General features: G+C 45.9%; 1 protein-coding gene across 1 annotated transcript; it reads right to left on the reverse strand.

Annotated features, from left to right (window-relative positions):
• Positions 1 to 8,607: 8,607 nt before the first annotated feature.
• Positions 8,608 to 13,754, reverse strand: LOC103697392. Its single transcript, XM_008779238.4, has 2 exons — positions 12,968 to 13,754; positions 8,608 to 9,671 (listed from the first exon to the last, which is right to left on the reverse strand). The coding sequence occupies exons 1-2, from the start codon at positions 13,499 to 13,501 to the stop codon at positions 8,991 to 8,993; spliced, it is 1,215 nt and encodes a 404-aa protein (XP_008777460.1). The 5' UTR covers positions 13,502 to 13,754; the 3' UTR covers positions 8,608 to 8,990.
• Positions 13,755 to 14,056: the final 302 nt, after the last annotated feature.

The following is a 14,056-nucleotide window of genomic DNA, read 5'->3' on the forward strand; positions in this document are numbered from 1 at the left end:
TGATATGTTTTTGCTCCATGCATAGTTATTTCGTAGATAGCACTTTAATGGATTATGATTATTGATATATGGATTGCTTTAGTATTTGATTCGTCGTAGACGTAGAAAGCACGACGAATGCTTTGAAATTGAGTTCATATGTTCATGAAACATATACCATGATTAGATCTATCCTACAATTCATTTTTAATCAAGAACCATAGAGTTTATTTCTTGGATGCAATATCATCAAGGGGGATTCCAGATCCCTACCATCTTTATTTCATAGAACTTTGTTTATTGATATATTATTTTCTGCTTTTAATTTCTGAAAATTAAAACATCATTTTAATTCATAAATTTATTGAATTAATTAATCTGAAATTATACTAAGTAATCTCATATATATTTCGTTCCCTGAGGATTCGACCTCGGACTCCCGAGAATTTACTACTTGTGCGATTCTCCTGCACTTGGAAGAACAATTTTATTTTTGCATCAGACCTCGAGCAATCGCTTACATCTACAGAGGAGACCCTGAGGCTGCCATGGATCCTATATGCAGACGGGTCCTCGACCTCGGGGGGTAGCGGAGCTGGACTCATCCTCACTAGCCCGGATGGAGTGGTGGCTGAGCAAGTCCTACGCCTCAAGTTCCCAGCCTCAAACAACGAGGCAGAATACGAGGCGCTCATCGCCGGACTCAAATTGGCGAAGGAACTGAAGGTGAAAGATCTAAAGGCCTTCAGTGACTCCCAGCTGATAGTAAGCCAGGTCCAGGGAGACTTCGAAGCAAAGGAGCTATCGATGCGGAAATATCTCCAAAAAGTGCGGAAACTCACGTCCGTCTTAGGTTCCTTCAGCATCCAACACATTTCCAGAGCGGAGAATCTCAGGGCGGACCAACTGTCTAAACTGGCGACCTCCCACATGAGCGAGCTTTCCAAGGCGACGGTGCTCGAATATCTCCGAACACCTAGCACAGAGGAACCTGAACCAACCATGTGCATCGACCTCGACCCAAGCTGGATCGACGGGTTCGTCCGCTATCTCCAGGATGGAACCCTCCCTCACGACGAGATCGAGGCCCGTCGGATCAGGCGTCAAGCTTCCCAGTATGTCCTATATGAAAACAGGCTCTACCGTCGGTCATTCATTTCTCCTCTCCTTAGATGTCTCCGCCCCTCGGAGGCAGACTATGCCCTCCGAGAGGTCCATGAAGGAATTTGCGGAAATCACCTGGAAGGTCGGGCACTAGCCTATAAGATCCTGCGACAAGGATATTTTTGGCCCACGCTCCAAAAAGACGCGACGGACTTCGTCCGGAAGTGTGATCGGTGTCAACGGAACGCCAACATCCAGTGCCGACCTTCGGCCCCGCTAACTTCAATTATCGCCCCCTGGTCATTTGCCCAGTGGGGGATCGATATTCTGGGGCCCTTTCTCCTGGCCACCGGGCAAAAAAAATTTTTGGTCGTCTCCATCAACTACTTCACCAAATGGGTTGAAGCTGAACCTGTGGCCCGGATCACCGAGCAAAAGATGCGGGACTTTGTTTGGAAGTCTATAATCTGTAGATTCGGACTCCCCCGTATCCTTATATCTGACAATGGCCGGCAGTTCGACAACGTCCACTTTAGAAAATTTTGCTCCGAGCTCGGCATCGATCACCGCTTCACCTTGGTCGCCCATCCCCAGACAAATAGAGAAACTGAGGTAACTAATCGTACCATTTTGTAGGGACTTAAGGCTAGGCTTGATCGATCCAAAGGACAGTGGGTCGAGGACTTGTACAACATCCTCTGGGCATACCGGACTACGTTTCGATTACCCACTGGAGAGACCCCCTTCAACCTGGCATATGGCACGGAGGCTGTCATCCCGCTGGAAATCGGCCTCCCCTCTTCAAGGATGGAGCACTACGACCCCGACTCCAACTCTTTCCGGCTCAGAAATAATCTGGATCTCGTCGAAGAGACACGAGAGGTCGCCCGGGTCTGCATGACAAGGTACCAGCAGAAAACGGCCCAGTACTACAACTCCAGAGTCAAGCCCAAGCTCTTCAAGGTGGGGGACCTCGTCCTCAGGAGAGCCGAAGCTTCTCAGCCAACCAAGCGGGAAAAGCTCACCCCAAACTAGGAAGGGCCGTATCAAATCACCCGAGTGCAACGACCCGGAGCATACAAGTTGAAATCTCTTGAAGGGACTCCTATTCCGCGAAGCTGGAACTCCGAGAATCTACGGATGTATTACCAATAAAACCCCAAGGGGTTCTAGGCAATCAGGAACATGGATTCAGTCTCCTCTTTATAATGATTCGTCTCTTTACAATAATTATGATTATCTCTTCTAATATTGGGTCGTTTGTGATCCTTAGATACCTCGATCAAGGTTGGAATGCCCCGAGGGTCGACCGTAGAGTCCCAAACTCCCTCGACCTCGAGAAGCGTCGCAAGTCGATAGAGCGTTCCCAGACCCATCGACCTGGCGCACGATTCCTCGATGGGATGCCCCGAGGATCGATCATAGAGTTCCAAACTTTCTCGACCTCGGAAAGCGTCGCAGATCGATGGAGCATTCCCAAACCCCCTCGACCTCGGAGGGCGCCACCGGGTTCATAAGAAGCCCAAGTTCCCTCGACTCCGAGCCAAAAAGTGACTCAGAAGGTCGGCGAGGAAACAAGGCGACCCACTCCGCTACGAGGTGCGTAATTTCGGAGGTGCAAAAGGTACATCCCGCTTGACGCCCGCCTTGTTATATTTATCTATCTACGTATTGCCAGCGAAATCCCAATTGAGATCGGGACTTTATCCCGGCCAAGGCTGGGTTGCCCCTACAAGTCGGTCTAAGACCAAGGTCCCACCGACCTCATGCATGCTCCCTCTACCGATAACCCCCATGACAACTCATGCAAACCTTCGTGAGTAAGGGCCTAATTCAGCCCCCATATGTCGAGACATTGATCTCGACCCGTGGAGATAACCCCGACCACGGACGTACCGATTAAGCTCAAGAAGGCTGAGGTACCCTCTACAGGTTCCGACCCCTCTCGTCGGAACCTCGGTAAAGCCCGAGGGCAATAATCATGAAAGCCCCGATGATGGTTTGACCACTGGCTCACGCTCCCCTTTAGGGAACAGCCCTAACATTTCTATGGACCTATGCTCCAAAATGCCAAACTCAAAGGCTCGGTCAAATACCCTGATAGCGACCTATGCGAGTCTGACAAGGCCCCTCTCGGGGCCCGAGGCCCGAGCCCGGTGCCTCAGAAATCCAAAAACCAAACCGGGTAGCCTCTGCGAGCTTTGAATCCGAGCTCCAAGACTTGATAAAACTTCTTAGAATCCAAGCTCAGAGCCCCCCCAATCAGCGTAATCGGAACGTGGACATTCAGACAAGTCAAGAGAAAGAAAAATAAAACATAGCCAAGGAACATGTCTTTATTGAAAAGCAGCCTAAAGGCTGGAATACAAAATTGAGGTCAAAGCGCCAGCCCTGCTTACAATTGGAAAAAGTAAGAGGGAAAACTACATAGAATGGCGAAAGAAATTTTTTCTTTCTTCATTGATAAAGTGCCAGAAGGCTAAGTACAAGATTGGAGGTCGGCAGTCCAACAAATTTGGAAGCCGACCTCACTTACAAAAAGAAAAAGAAAGAATCTAAGTCCTAAGGGGCAGCGGTCCCGCCGGCGTCATTTCTAGGGTCATCTATGGCGATGACCTGAGGACCTTCGGTGAGCGCGGGCTCGGAGCTTGCGATGGGGACCACGGCAGGCGCCTTGGGAGCATCCTCGGTGATTCCCCCGCGGGGAGCCTCCATCCCCGCTGGCGCGGTTGTGTCCGCCTCGGCCTCGGCGGACTCCTTCTCGGACGCAAGGGCTGCGGGAACGTCGTCGTCAGAATCGGCGCTCAACCTCATCCTCGGACGAATTGTCGAGAGGTCGAGCTGGGGGCAGTACCGAGCCATCTGCCTCCGGAAGTTGTCAAAACCGCGGAGGAATCCATCCACGGTCTCTTCCTCGAGCATATCGCGGAACTCGTCCGAGTCTTTGAAGAAGTCTTCCTCGAGCGCCCTCTTCTCCCGGGCCTCGAGTTGCCCGATCTTTAGGCGCAGGACTCCGTCCTCGTACTTGAGACCCGCCACCTCGGATTGGGCCTCCGCCAGGCGCGCCTCTGAAGCACGCAAGGCCGACTTAGCCAATGAATGAGCAGCCCTTTCCTCCTCGAGCTCCTCGACGATGGCCAGTCTCCCGGCCTCTGTCGCCTCCCTCCGCGCTTCGGCCTCGGCCAGCGCGGCCTCCAGCTCGGCGACCCTCTTCTTGGCCGGCTCCAGCTGTCGGCTGAGTCGCCGAGTTTCTTCTTGACACCCTTGGGCGATGAATACCAAGGTGTCGACCTCGTGAACACGCTGCGAGAAAGAAAAGGCAGAAGGCAGTAAGTAAATTATCCGTATACACTCATAGCTGAAGGAAAATTAAGGGGATAACTTACCCGAACAGTGTTACAATAAGCACTGTCGACGATTTCCTCCAGGGACAAGTTGCGGAACTCGGCCCGATCTGCTGGAAGCATTGCGCGCCGAAATACCGCACGTGCGACGTCGGCGTCATGAAGAGCCGAGCTCTCCTCAAGGAGCGGGGACCCCGGCTCGCCCGACTCTCCCCCCGGGCCCCGTGAAGAGCTCGGCCCACCCGAGCTTGGAACCTCGGAGCCCCTGCTCTGCTCGGGCTTCGAGCGCTGCGACTCGACGGTCGCCCGCCCCTTCCGCTCGGAGATAGGAGCGGGGCAGAGAGGGGCCGCCGAATCCGACGCCCTCATGAAGCTCGGGGCTGCGTCCCCTGCAGCCAGCTCCCGCCCTTGAGCGGCTGTAGAGACCCCCGCCTCCGGGCCTCTCGCCCCGGCCGAGGTAGAAGCGTCGGCCGACTTCGATTTTTTCCGATGCTGGGGAATAGCCCCGCCGGCCTCGGCCTCCCGCCTCTTCAATCGGGAGAAGAGAGATGTGTTGCTAGTCGGCATGTGAGGAATGTTTGAAACAGGAAAAATTTTTTCTAAGTGTCAGACCAACGTTAAAAAAGGAGGAAGAAACAAATAAAGCAAAGACGAAACAATACAACTACTCTTACCCTCGGGACGCACCGAACTCAAGCCAACTCTCACCAAGGCGTCCTCTTTCAGGAGCTCGGCCAGGTTGAACCTCTTCCCGAGGCCCCGTAGGGCGTCCAGGACCCTCAGCTCCCTTGCCGAGGGCTCGGAGAGCCTGTTGAGAGCTTTTAGCCGAGGGTGCCCCCACCTCGGGTTAAACCCCTACGGCACCTCGGACGCGAGAAAGAAAAATTTTCCCTTCCACTCATGAATAGAGGAAGGGGCACCCTGGAAGAGTGACATACCGTCCCGAAAGGCGAAGTATAGCCACTCTCCATCCGCCGGGTTTTTCTTTAACAGAAAACACCGGCGGAAGACACTCACTGAGGTCGGGATCCCATATGCAAGACAAAGGGATAAAAACCCGACTATGGTCCTCCACGAGTTCGGAGCGAGCTGTGCTGGGACGAGCTGATACTCCACCAGCAAGCTGTTCACAAACTCGTGCAAGGGGAACCGCAGACCGGCCCAGAGCGTCTCGCGATGAATCGCGATCCGACCTGGGGACGGCCGCACTACCCTGTCCTCCGGCCCTGCAGTTTCGAGACGAAACCCGGGCTGGAAAAAGAACCGGGAGCGGATTAATTCCAGCTCCTCCCCCGACAAACTAGATCCGACTTCATCTGGGTCAAAACCCATTTCTAAGAAAAAGTGCGGAGACAAAAGAGATGAAGAGAAAAACGGAAGAAGAGGGAGAAACCCCCTAACTGGCAAAAGGAAGGAACCTACGGGGGGAGTCGCCGGAAATCGCTCCGAGCACCGCCGGTAGGGTTTCTGTTGAGAAAGAAAACGAAGATGGAAACGGCGAAAAAGAAAGGGCAACCAGACAAGGCTCCTCTTAGGGCTGGGGGGTTTATATAGACCCCTCTAACGGCTCAGATCGGCGGGTTCGGTTTCCACCCCCCGTCTGGATTGCGCCACGTGTCGGCCTCGGAAGCTGAAGCACCGCATTCATTCCGGACCGATGTGTCGAATACAAAATCGAGGCGCCGCCCCCATCGGGTCCAGGGACCCCATCATGAGTTCGCCGTATGAAGTGATATCGGAGAGCCAAAGGGCGCAACCTCCGTTATAAATGCTTCGAGATGCGTAAGGACACAGACCCCATCATAAATTCACCATATAAAACGACCTCGAAGGGCCAAAGGGCGCAACCTCCATCATAAAGGCTTCAAGACGCATAAGGACGCCGACCTGGTCCAATCCCCCTCGGCCTCGATAACCATAATAACGACTTCTACTTCCCGCGTCCGAGCTCGCAAGCGGCTCGAACTCGGAAGTCGGGGGGTAGTGTTAGGGGAATGCGGTTCCCCCCCAGTACATGGGAACCTTGTCACCAGAAGACCGCATGACGGCCGACCTTAGACGGCCGAGGTCGGCGTCCGACCTCGGAACTTCCGACCCGAAGAGCTCTCGACCTCGGAAGTCCGTCCTCGCCGCCCACCTACCACGGCTGTACCCTTCCGAAGTCTGGCCCGGAGCCATACTCTGCCACCGCCTCCAGCATTTAATACGCATGGTCTCTGCAAACCCACGGTTCACTCAACAATTAATGCACATCTCCGACTCACTCAACAATTAATGCACATCTCCGACTCACTCAACAATTAATGCACATCTCCGACTCACTCAACAATTAATGCACATCTCCGACTCACTCAACAATTAATGCGCGTGGCTCCTATTATCGATGGATCCTCAGCTCTCCACGGCAAATCGGCTCAGCAGGATCCCGTCGGCCGTGACAACTCTCTGATCCCGGCCTCACCTCCGACATCAATGCAATGATTCACCTGATCACACGCCAACTCAAGCAACGTGTTGAGTCGTACGACGGCATACATCACAGATAATCCGACCCCCCTATAAAAATGGGACCCTTCCTTCCCGAGGGGGGTTGAACTAAGAAAACTCGGAGAAAAACAGATCTTCCTCCTCTCATCTTTAAAAAACAAAGCCCCCCCTCTGACTTAAGCATCGGAGGGCCGGCGCCAGAAGACCCGGCCACCGGCTTTTTTGCAAGCACCCCTGTGGAGGACGCCGCTCGCCGACGGATCGCCACCCTCCTGAGCCCACCGGAGCTCCCCCTCCTCAGCCAACGACCGCCCCCGGGTCCAATTTCCAGCAACAGTATGTAAATTCTTATTGAGCTATTAGTTAATACTACTACTTTACTTTTTCTTTCAGAGCTGCAAAATTCTTAGTGCTAGACTATGCTTTGGTATTACTTGTAAGAAGAAAAATAGTTAAGCTATCACCAATACCAATCAGTTATCTAGAGATTTGTAATTGAACAGCTCTTGTTACTTGTTATTGAAATATTTTATCTTGCTCAGAAATAAGGATTACATCTAGTAACGTTAAAATCGGTTCAATCTTTAGGCCTCATTCTCTCGGACTTTATCCCAAAGGATATACAACCTTGTCACATGCCAACTCGAGTGTTGGGTTTGGAAGGTGACAGGTCCTATAGGATATACCCCCGAACCATATGGTTTAGATAAAGAGAGAGTCCAACATATACTTGGCGGCCAATTTGGTCAATTTCTATACCAAAAAGTAATTACTAATGTCCCATGAGAAATGAATGAAGTGCTGTACAAAATTCATCAATTAACAATAATTTATAAACGTTTTAGCATTTGAATATAGGCACAAGGTCATTAAATGACTTAGACCTCGTTTAGCAGAGCTGTTGGCAAGAACTTTTTGAAGTAGAGCTTTTATAAAAACCTATTTGTTGTTTGATAACTACATTTCTAAAATATTGTGAAACTTTAATATTTTTGGTAAATAAACTAAAAAAAGTACTTTTTGTATGGCAAAATAACCATAAAAAGTATTACATAGTATATACAATAGAGCATAATAAAATATAATATATATTAATATATAAATATATAATATAGTATAATATTATTGTAATATAACATAATATTATTATAATATTATAATATAATAATATATACTATAATATAATAATATAATATAATTTGATATTATATAACATAATATATCTATATATTAATGTTATAATGTGATATAATATTATATTTATAGTATAATATAATAATAAAGATATAAATATCATAATTATTATTATATATTAATATTATTATTTTTTGTAATTATTATATTTTATCAGAGGTATTTTAGTCTAAAGAGAAAAAAATTTGGAGCCTAAAAGTGATTTTTTAAAGAAGCTCCAAAATAGAGTTCCGTTTTAACTTTCTGACAAATACCTCTATTCCATCTAAAAATACTTTTAGAGAGACAGAAAATACTTTCTGACCCTGCAAAACCAAATAGGGCCTTAGTAATAAATTTTGCATTCCGAACATCATTAGTATGCAATTAGTAACTCCACTAGTCGCTGTTCTTAATATGATAGGCTCAAATTCCACTGTTTCATTTAAGAAAAAAAAATTGCTTTAAAAGATAGACTCATATTGCAGCGTCATCAAAAACAAAATATACACAAAATAAATATGGAAATTAGTAAAATGCACTTATAAATTAGGTAATGTTCAAATATTAAAAAAATTGCACATACAACAACTCAAAGAACAACTTCCAACTCCTTAGCTTTTGCTGCTAATAATGCTACGAAAAATGAACAGAAATAACTGCTTCAGCTTCCCCATATCCCACTGTTGTTTCCTCTCTTTTGGGGCATCAAGCACTGCATATTATTCAAACATGGATGCAGCTACCCCAGTTCCCATCATCACATTAAATAACAAAACAATGCTCTCAATCGGCAAGAAATCTAGCACAAAACCAAATTAATCAGAAGAACATGGCATGATATGTAAAACTTAAAGCCTTTAAGCCTAACAGAGATGAGGAAGAGGGATATCCTTTAAATGCCTACAGAAGCCTGAGATGTGAGGTATCATTCAGCCTCTTTATACGCCATCCTGTTCTTAGAGAGTGCTGCAGAACTGTCACAGAAGAATCATCTATGCAGATCTTATGAGACATAACTGGACTGCAATTTAATAGGCTGGTGAGAAGGCATTTGATTGGGGTTGCATGAGTGAAGACCCCAATGGAGTTGGTGGAGTTTCTGTTATTTGCTTCATGAAAGTTCCCATGGTTGGCCTCTCTTGGGGAGAAGTCATCTTCAATATCATTATCCACAGTGGTCACGATCTGGAGTCTGCTCTTACTGGATCTCTTCCTCGTCATTCCTTGTCGGTTGAGCCTGTAAGGCAAATCAACCCAGTGAGGCCCCTCTCGCTCCTGCACCGAATTGGCTGAGCTGTGGCGTGAGAAAGCCCTGGTCTCATTCTGATGCATTAAAAGTTCTCCGGTGCTCATCTTTTCATGCAGCCTTACAACAGTTCTGTTGAGGAATTCAATCACACGAAACTCCACCTGTCTAATTGATTCACCTGAAGGTGCTGAGAAGTCCGGTTGGTATCTATCAATCAAGCTGACCATTTCGGGGGTGTAGATTTCTGACCGCAAGCAGCCCTCCCACTGACCTTGATTCATTTCAAGCAAAGCATCAGTAGATTGTATTTGTTCCTCTGGGAAATTTAACTCCTGCAAGGTTGGGTTACGCATTGGTTAGTTTCACTGGAAATGATTTAACAGAGTAGTAATTTGAAGGTTTCGACAATCTAAAGCTTATGAAAATGGCAATTAAACAAAACTCATTGATATTTCTTAAGACAAAGCAGCTGGTAAAATCAGATAAAATTGATTGATAATGATCAAGCAAAAATGCCTTCAAGATGTTACTAGTCTTGTCAGAAAAAGCCAAGATTCAGTGACCAATCTCCTATTTGTTCAAAAGAAACTTCAATCACTGCATTGCTTCTCAATAGCTACTAGCCTACTAGTCCTAAACATATTGTGAGAATGCTCTATTTTGTTTCAAGGGGTTGGATAAAATGAGTTGACTTGACCTCAGACCTCAGCTAATATAAGTGACTTTAGAATCTTCAGCATTAATGACTAGCCTGCCAGGAAAATTTCCTAATAACAGCAGAATAAGAACTATAATGCATGTGAAAATTGTTTCTTAAATTTATTATGCATTTTACCTCTGAAATTTCTTGAAAGAAAAGCCATACCCTGATATATATCAAGTAAAAAGATGAATGAGTAATGCAATGTTCAGCATTAAAATAATTGCATTCTAATCAAATAAACAGAAGTGCACATATCTAGTTCATGGTAACAGAACAGTAAAAGCCAGGTTTTCATTTTGTATTTATTCTCCTTAAACACTAAAGTTCTACACCATTCTAAACTCCAGGTAATGTTTAAACAAAATCTATAAATGTATAAGGGAATAAGATCTTTAATTAAGATATCAAAACATATTGAGAAGACCGCCCCCAAAAATTTTATTGAAAAGAAAGGAAAAGAAAGGTAAAGATACCTAACATCTCCTTTACAGACAAAGAAGCATCAATCCTGTAGATGCTACAGTGTAAAGACAAACTCCAAAAGGCTTAGAAAAGTTGTTAACTATAACAATTTCTTGCATCCGCAGGAGGAGCACCATGACGAGACAAATGTCCTCGTCACTGAACTATAAAAGCAAGCACCATCATTTGAAAAGTACTTGGATTCAGAAAGGAAATCCAAGGGATCCAAGACTAATGATATATAACAGATGAAGACAAAATCTGACTATGGAAGTATGGATACCAACCACTCTAAAGTTAATCTCCATTCTCTTTCATACACTCATTTCTCCCAACAGTGCACTCAATGCCACCAGAGGAATCTGTATGTTATAGGAATAAGACATCCAACAAAAGAAGACTTTTGAGCATAGCTTAACATACAAACCAATTACAAGGATTCTCATTAGCCATCTTAAGACTTTTGTTCTTGACATACCGGAAAATTTAATAAAATGAAGACCAGTTAGAATGATAGTGGGAGCACCACATTTAGAATGACCAAAGTCAATTTTTTTCCAACAAAAAGCCACCAGGATTTGAACCCACAATTCTTCCATATGGAGGGCTACAATCACTAGATCATAGCCCCAGTTGCATGGAGGTAGGTTGGTTAAAATAGCTCCTATTGACATAAAAAATTCTCCCAAAGAGCAATTCCTCTTCAAAGAAGCCAATTCGTGTACGCTTATTCATAATTGAGCCCCTGGATCCTTACTGAGCATGCTGACTATATGAGAACGAGCTTGTTTCTTTCTGCTTTTACATTGTATTTTCCGACTTAGAAGCAGAGGTCGCTAAATTACATTACCTAACCCCTTGCCAAATCATGGTTTTATGCTTTTAAATGTGTGTGGTTCCCATCTATGCTTTTAGAATAATTGTAAAAGGAAAATAGCTTGGTAATTCATTGTCAATGTCAGCTTGATATTTTGAAAGACAATATGAAAAAGTATGAATCTTAAACCTGCATAACTCATGGAAGCATAGATCAAACAATATGACATTATCGACTGAAAGTTCTGATTATCATTATTCATTTTTTACACTGCTAATGACTGCACAATTAAGATTCTGATGCAAGTTACATCAAGTCATGAAGCATCCTATGAAAACAGCCTCCAATTATGTGCAATTTGATGTTCGTTCTTAAGAATGAATTTACATTAAATGAGATGGTCAAGTACCCAACAGTATCAAACCTGTTAGAACAAAGAAAATGAATAAAAAATGAAAGCCAGAAATAATATTGAGATGGCAGTCCGAGGTGCAGATCTCACTATCAAGACCACTTGCACCATCTTGAGATATCTAAGAACCTGATGCAGAAGAGCAGAAGACATTTTTAAACCTCGAGCCCGCACCAGCAAGAAACCCTCACGAAAAACTTAATTGAATGCCTCACAAAATTGAGAAAGAAAATAAGATTAAAAAAAAAAGATGGGAAGTATCCTGGCCAAATCGGAGAAGGCAAGACTTGAATCGAGGTCTTAGGTACCAATCTCCAAAAACTTTACCAACGGCAATAGCTGGCACCTTCAAGAAATAGGCATTGTTTCGTATAAATTAGATGAAGTCATGACAGTCCACTCAATGTTACTGTAAATGTGGTGTAAAGCGTGGAACCGGTGAAGATTGAGGAAGGCATAAGAACCAAGGAGAACCGGGCACATCACAGTTGGAAAAGAGAGAACCGTACAATGCTTCCAAGCTGTGCGGAGATTAGTAATGGTCGCCAAGAATAAGGAAGTTAAACATTGGTCGAATTACTAAATGAGTCGAAGTATCAAACATGAACAAGATAACTACAGACAAAATTAAACATATACATTTTGAACTAACCAAAAATATAACAAAACTTTATTTTTAAATCAAAATGTAGATACCTATATACTTCAAAGCCCTTTTGACAAATTTATCAACCGAACCAGAGCACAACATTATCTATGCACAGGAGGAGAATTCAGTAGAATCATTGATGCAGTACCGAATTTATTTCCAATTATTATGCTACTTTCTCCAAACTCTACAAAAGGTGTGTTTCACCGTTCGGACCTCCCACTGAAATCATCTCTCCACTTCACCCCTTAATACATGGAATACAGCGAGCACATAATAAATTTTAATACACCACAGTGATCTACATGTCACTAACTTGCATTCATCTGAATACACGGACAGAGCAAATGTATACTAAAGATCCAAATATATCTACAACATTGCGAACGCTAATTGCTAAGCACTTGTAATCTAAAGTATAGGATATAATTCAACCTTACAAGACATGGATTTGAATTGAAAATCCCAACTTATGTGCTACCGTAGAAAATCCAAGATTTCGGCAATGCGGTAGGATTTCATGCTTGCAATTTATAAAAATTTGAACTTTAAGCAAGAATAAAGGCTAGCAAAAATACTAATTACCCGACAAACAGAGAGTGCAGTCGACCTTGCTCGATCCAGCGGCGAAGTGTAGACAGCACCGAACCTTATACCTTGAGAATTGAGGAACACAGCCAACGCCCTGGCCTGGCGCTCCCCGGCGGCGGTCAGCTTCGCGGCGGGCCACCGCCCTCCGACCAGATCTGGTCGCAAGCTAACCCCACTCTCGCCATGGTTGATGAGAAACACGTCGGTGGCAGACGAATCCCCAGCGGCATCGGAATCGAAGCTCCGGGGATATAAAAACGGTGGAGGGGGCTGGAGGAGGACGTTGCAGGGGTCCCAGACCTTGATGGAGGGGCCGAGCAGGCGGGGGGAGCTGGCGGTCGAGAGCTGGGGTGTGAGGGGTGTGGCGGAGGTATGGTAGGGGAGGATCTCCGGCTCTTGCTCCAAAACCTTCTCATTCGAGCGCTTGGACGCCCTCCCGTTCTCCTCGTCTTCTTCCTCTTCTTCTTCTTCTTCTTCTTCTTCCTCGTCTTCCTCGCCTCGGGGTTGGGAGGACTGAGCGGAGCCCATCGGAGGTCGGAGGAGGGAGAATTGTGGGTGGATCTGGTGGTGGGTGGGGTGGGGGGCGCGATCGTGGCGGCCGGGCTAGCCTTCGGGAGCGGTGCTACCGCATTCCGCGGTGGAGCACGGCGGAGACGGGCGGCGCATTTAATGGTAGGATCTGAGGGGTTGGACTAGGGGTATAGATCTCACAAACAGACAGACACAGAGAGAGAGAGAGAGAGAGAGAGAGTAAAGGGAGCTATCGGTACAGCTCAGTGGTTCTTGTCTATGGTCTAGTCTGAACGAAGGGAAGGTATTTGTGTTGACTTGGATCAGATCCTTCTTCTTGGTCCTTTTTTTTTTTTTTTTTTTTTGGTTAGACGAGTGTTTTAATGTTTTTGGTCATTGTCCGCTGCATGCCTATATGTAGAAACAGCAAATGGCATTTTGCCGGGTTGGCATCATGCGTTACAAGGTCAGGTGGTCGGTGTACGCCGTTTGGACTCAGATTGTGTCCTACGGGCATATGGCTAACTAGGTGTGGTAATTAGAGGGTTAAAGTTAGGTCCAGGTTAAACTACA

Source organism: Phoenix dactylifera, chromosome 9 (assembly GCF_009389715.1).
Source record: "Phoenix dactylifera cultivar Barhee BC4 chromosome 9, palm_55x_up_171113_PBpolish2nd_filt_p, whole genome shotgun sequence".
In the NCBI taxonomy this organism is placed as follows: domain Eukaryota; kingdom Viridiplantae; phylum Streptophyta; class Magnoliopsida; order Arecales; family Arecaceae; genus Phoenix; species Phoenix dactylifera.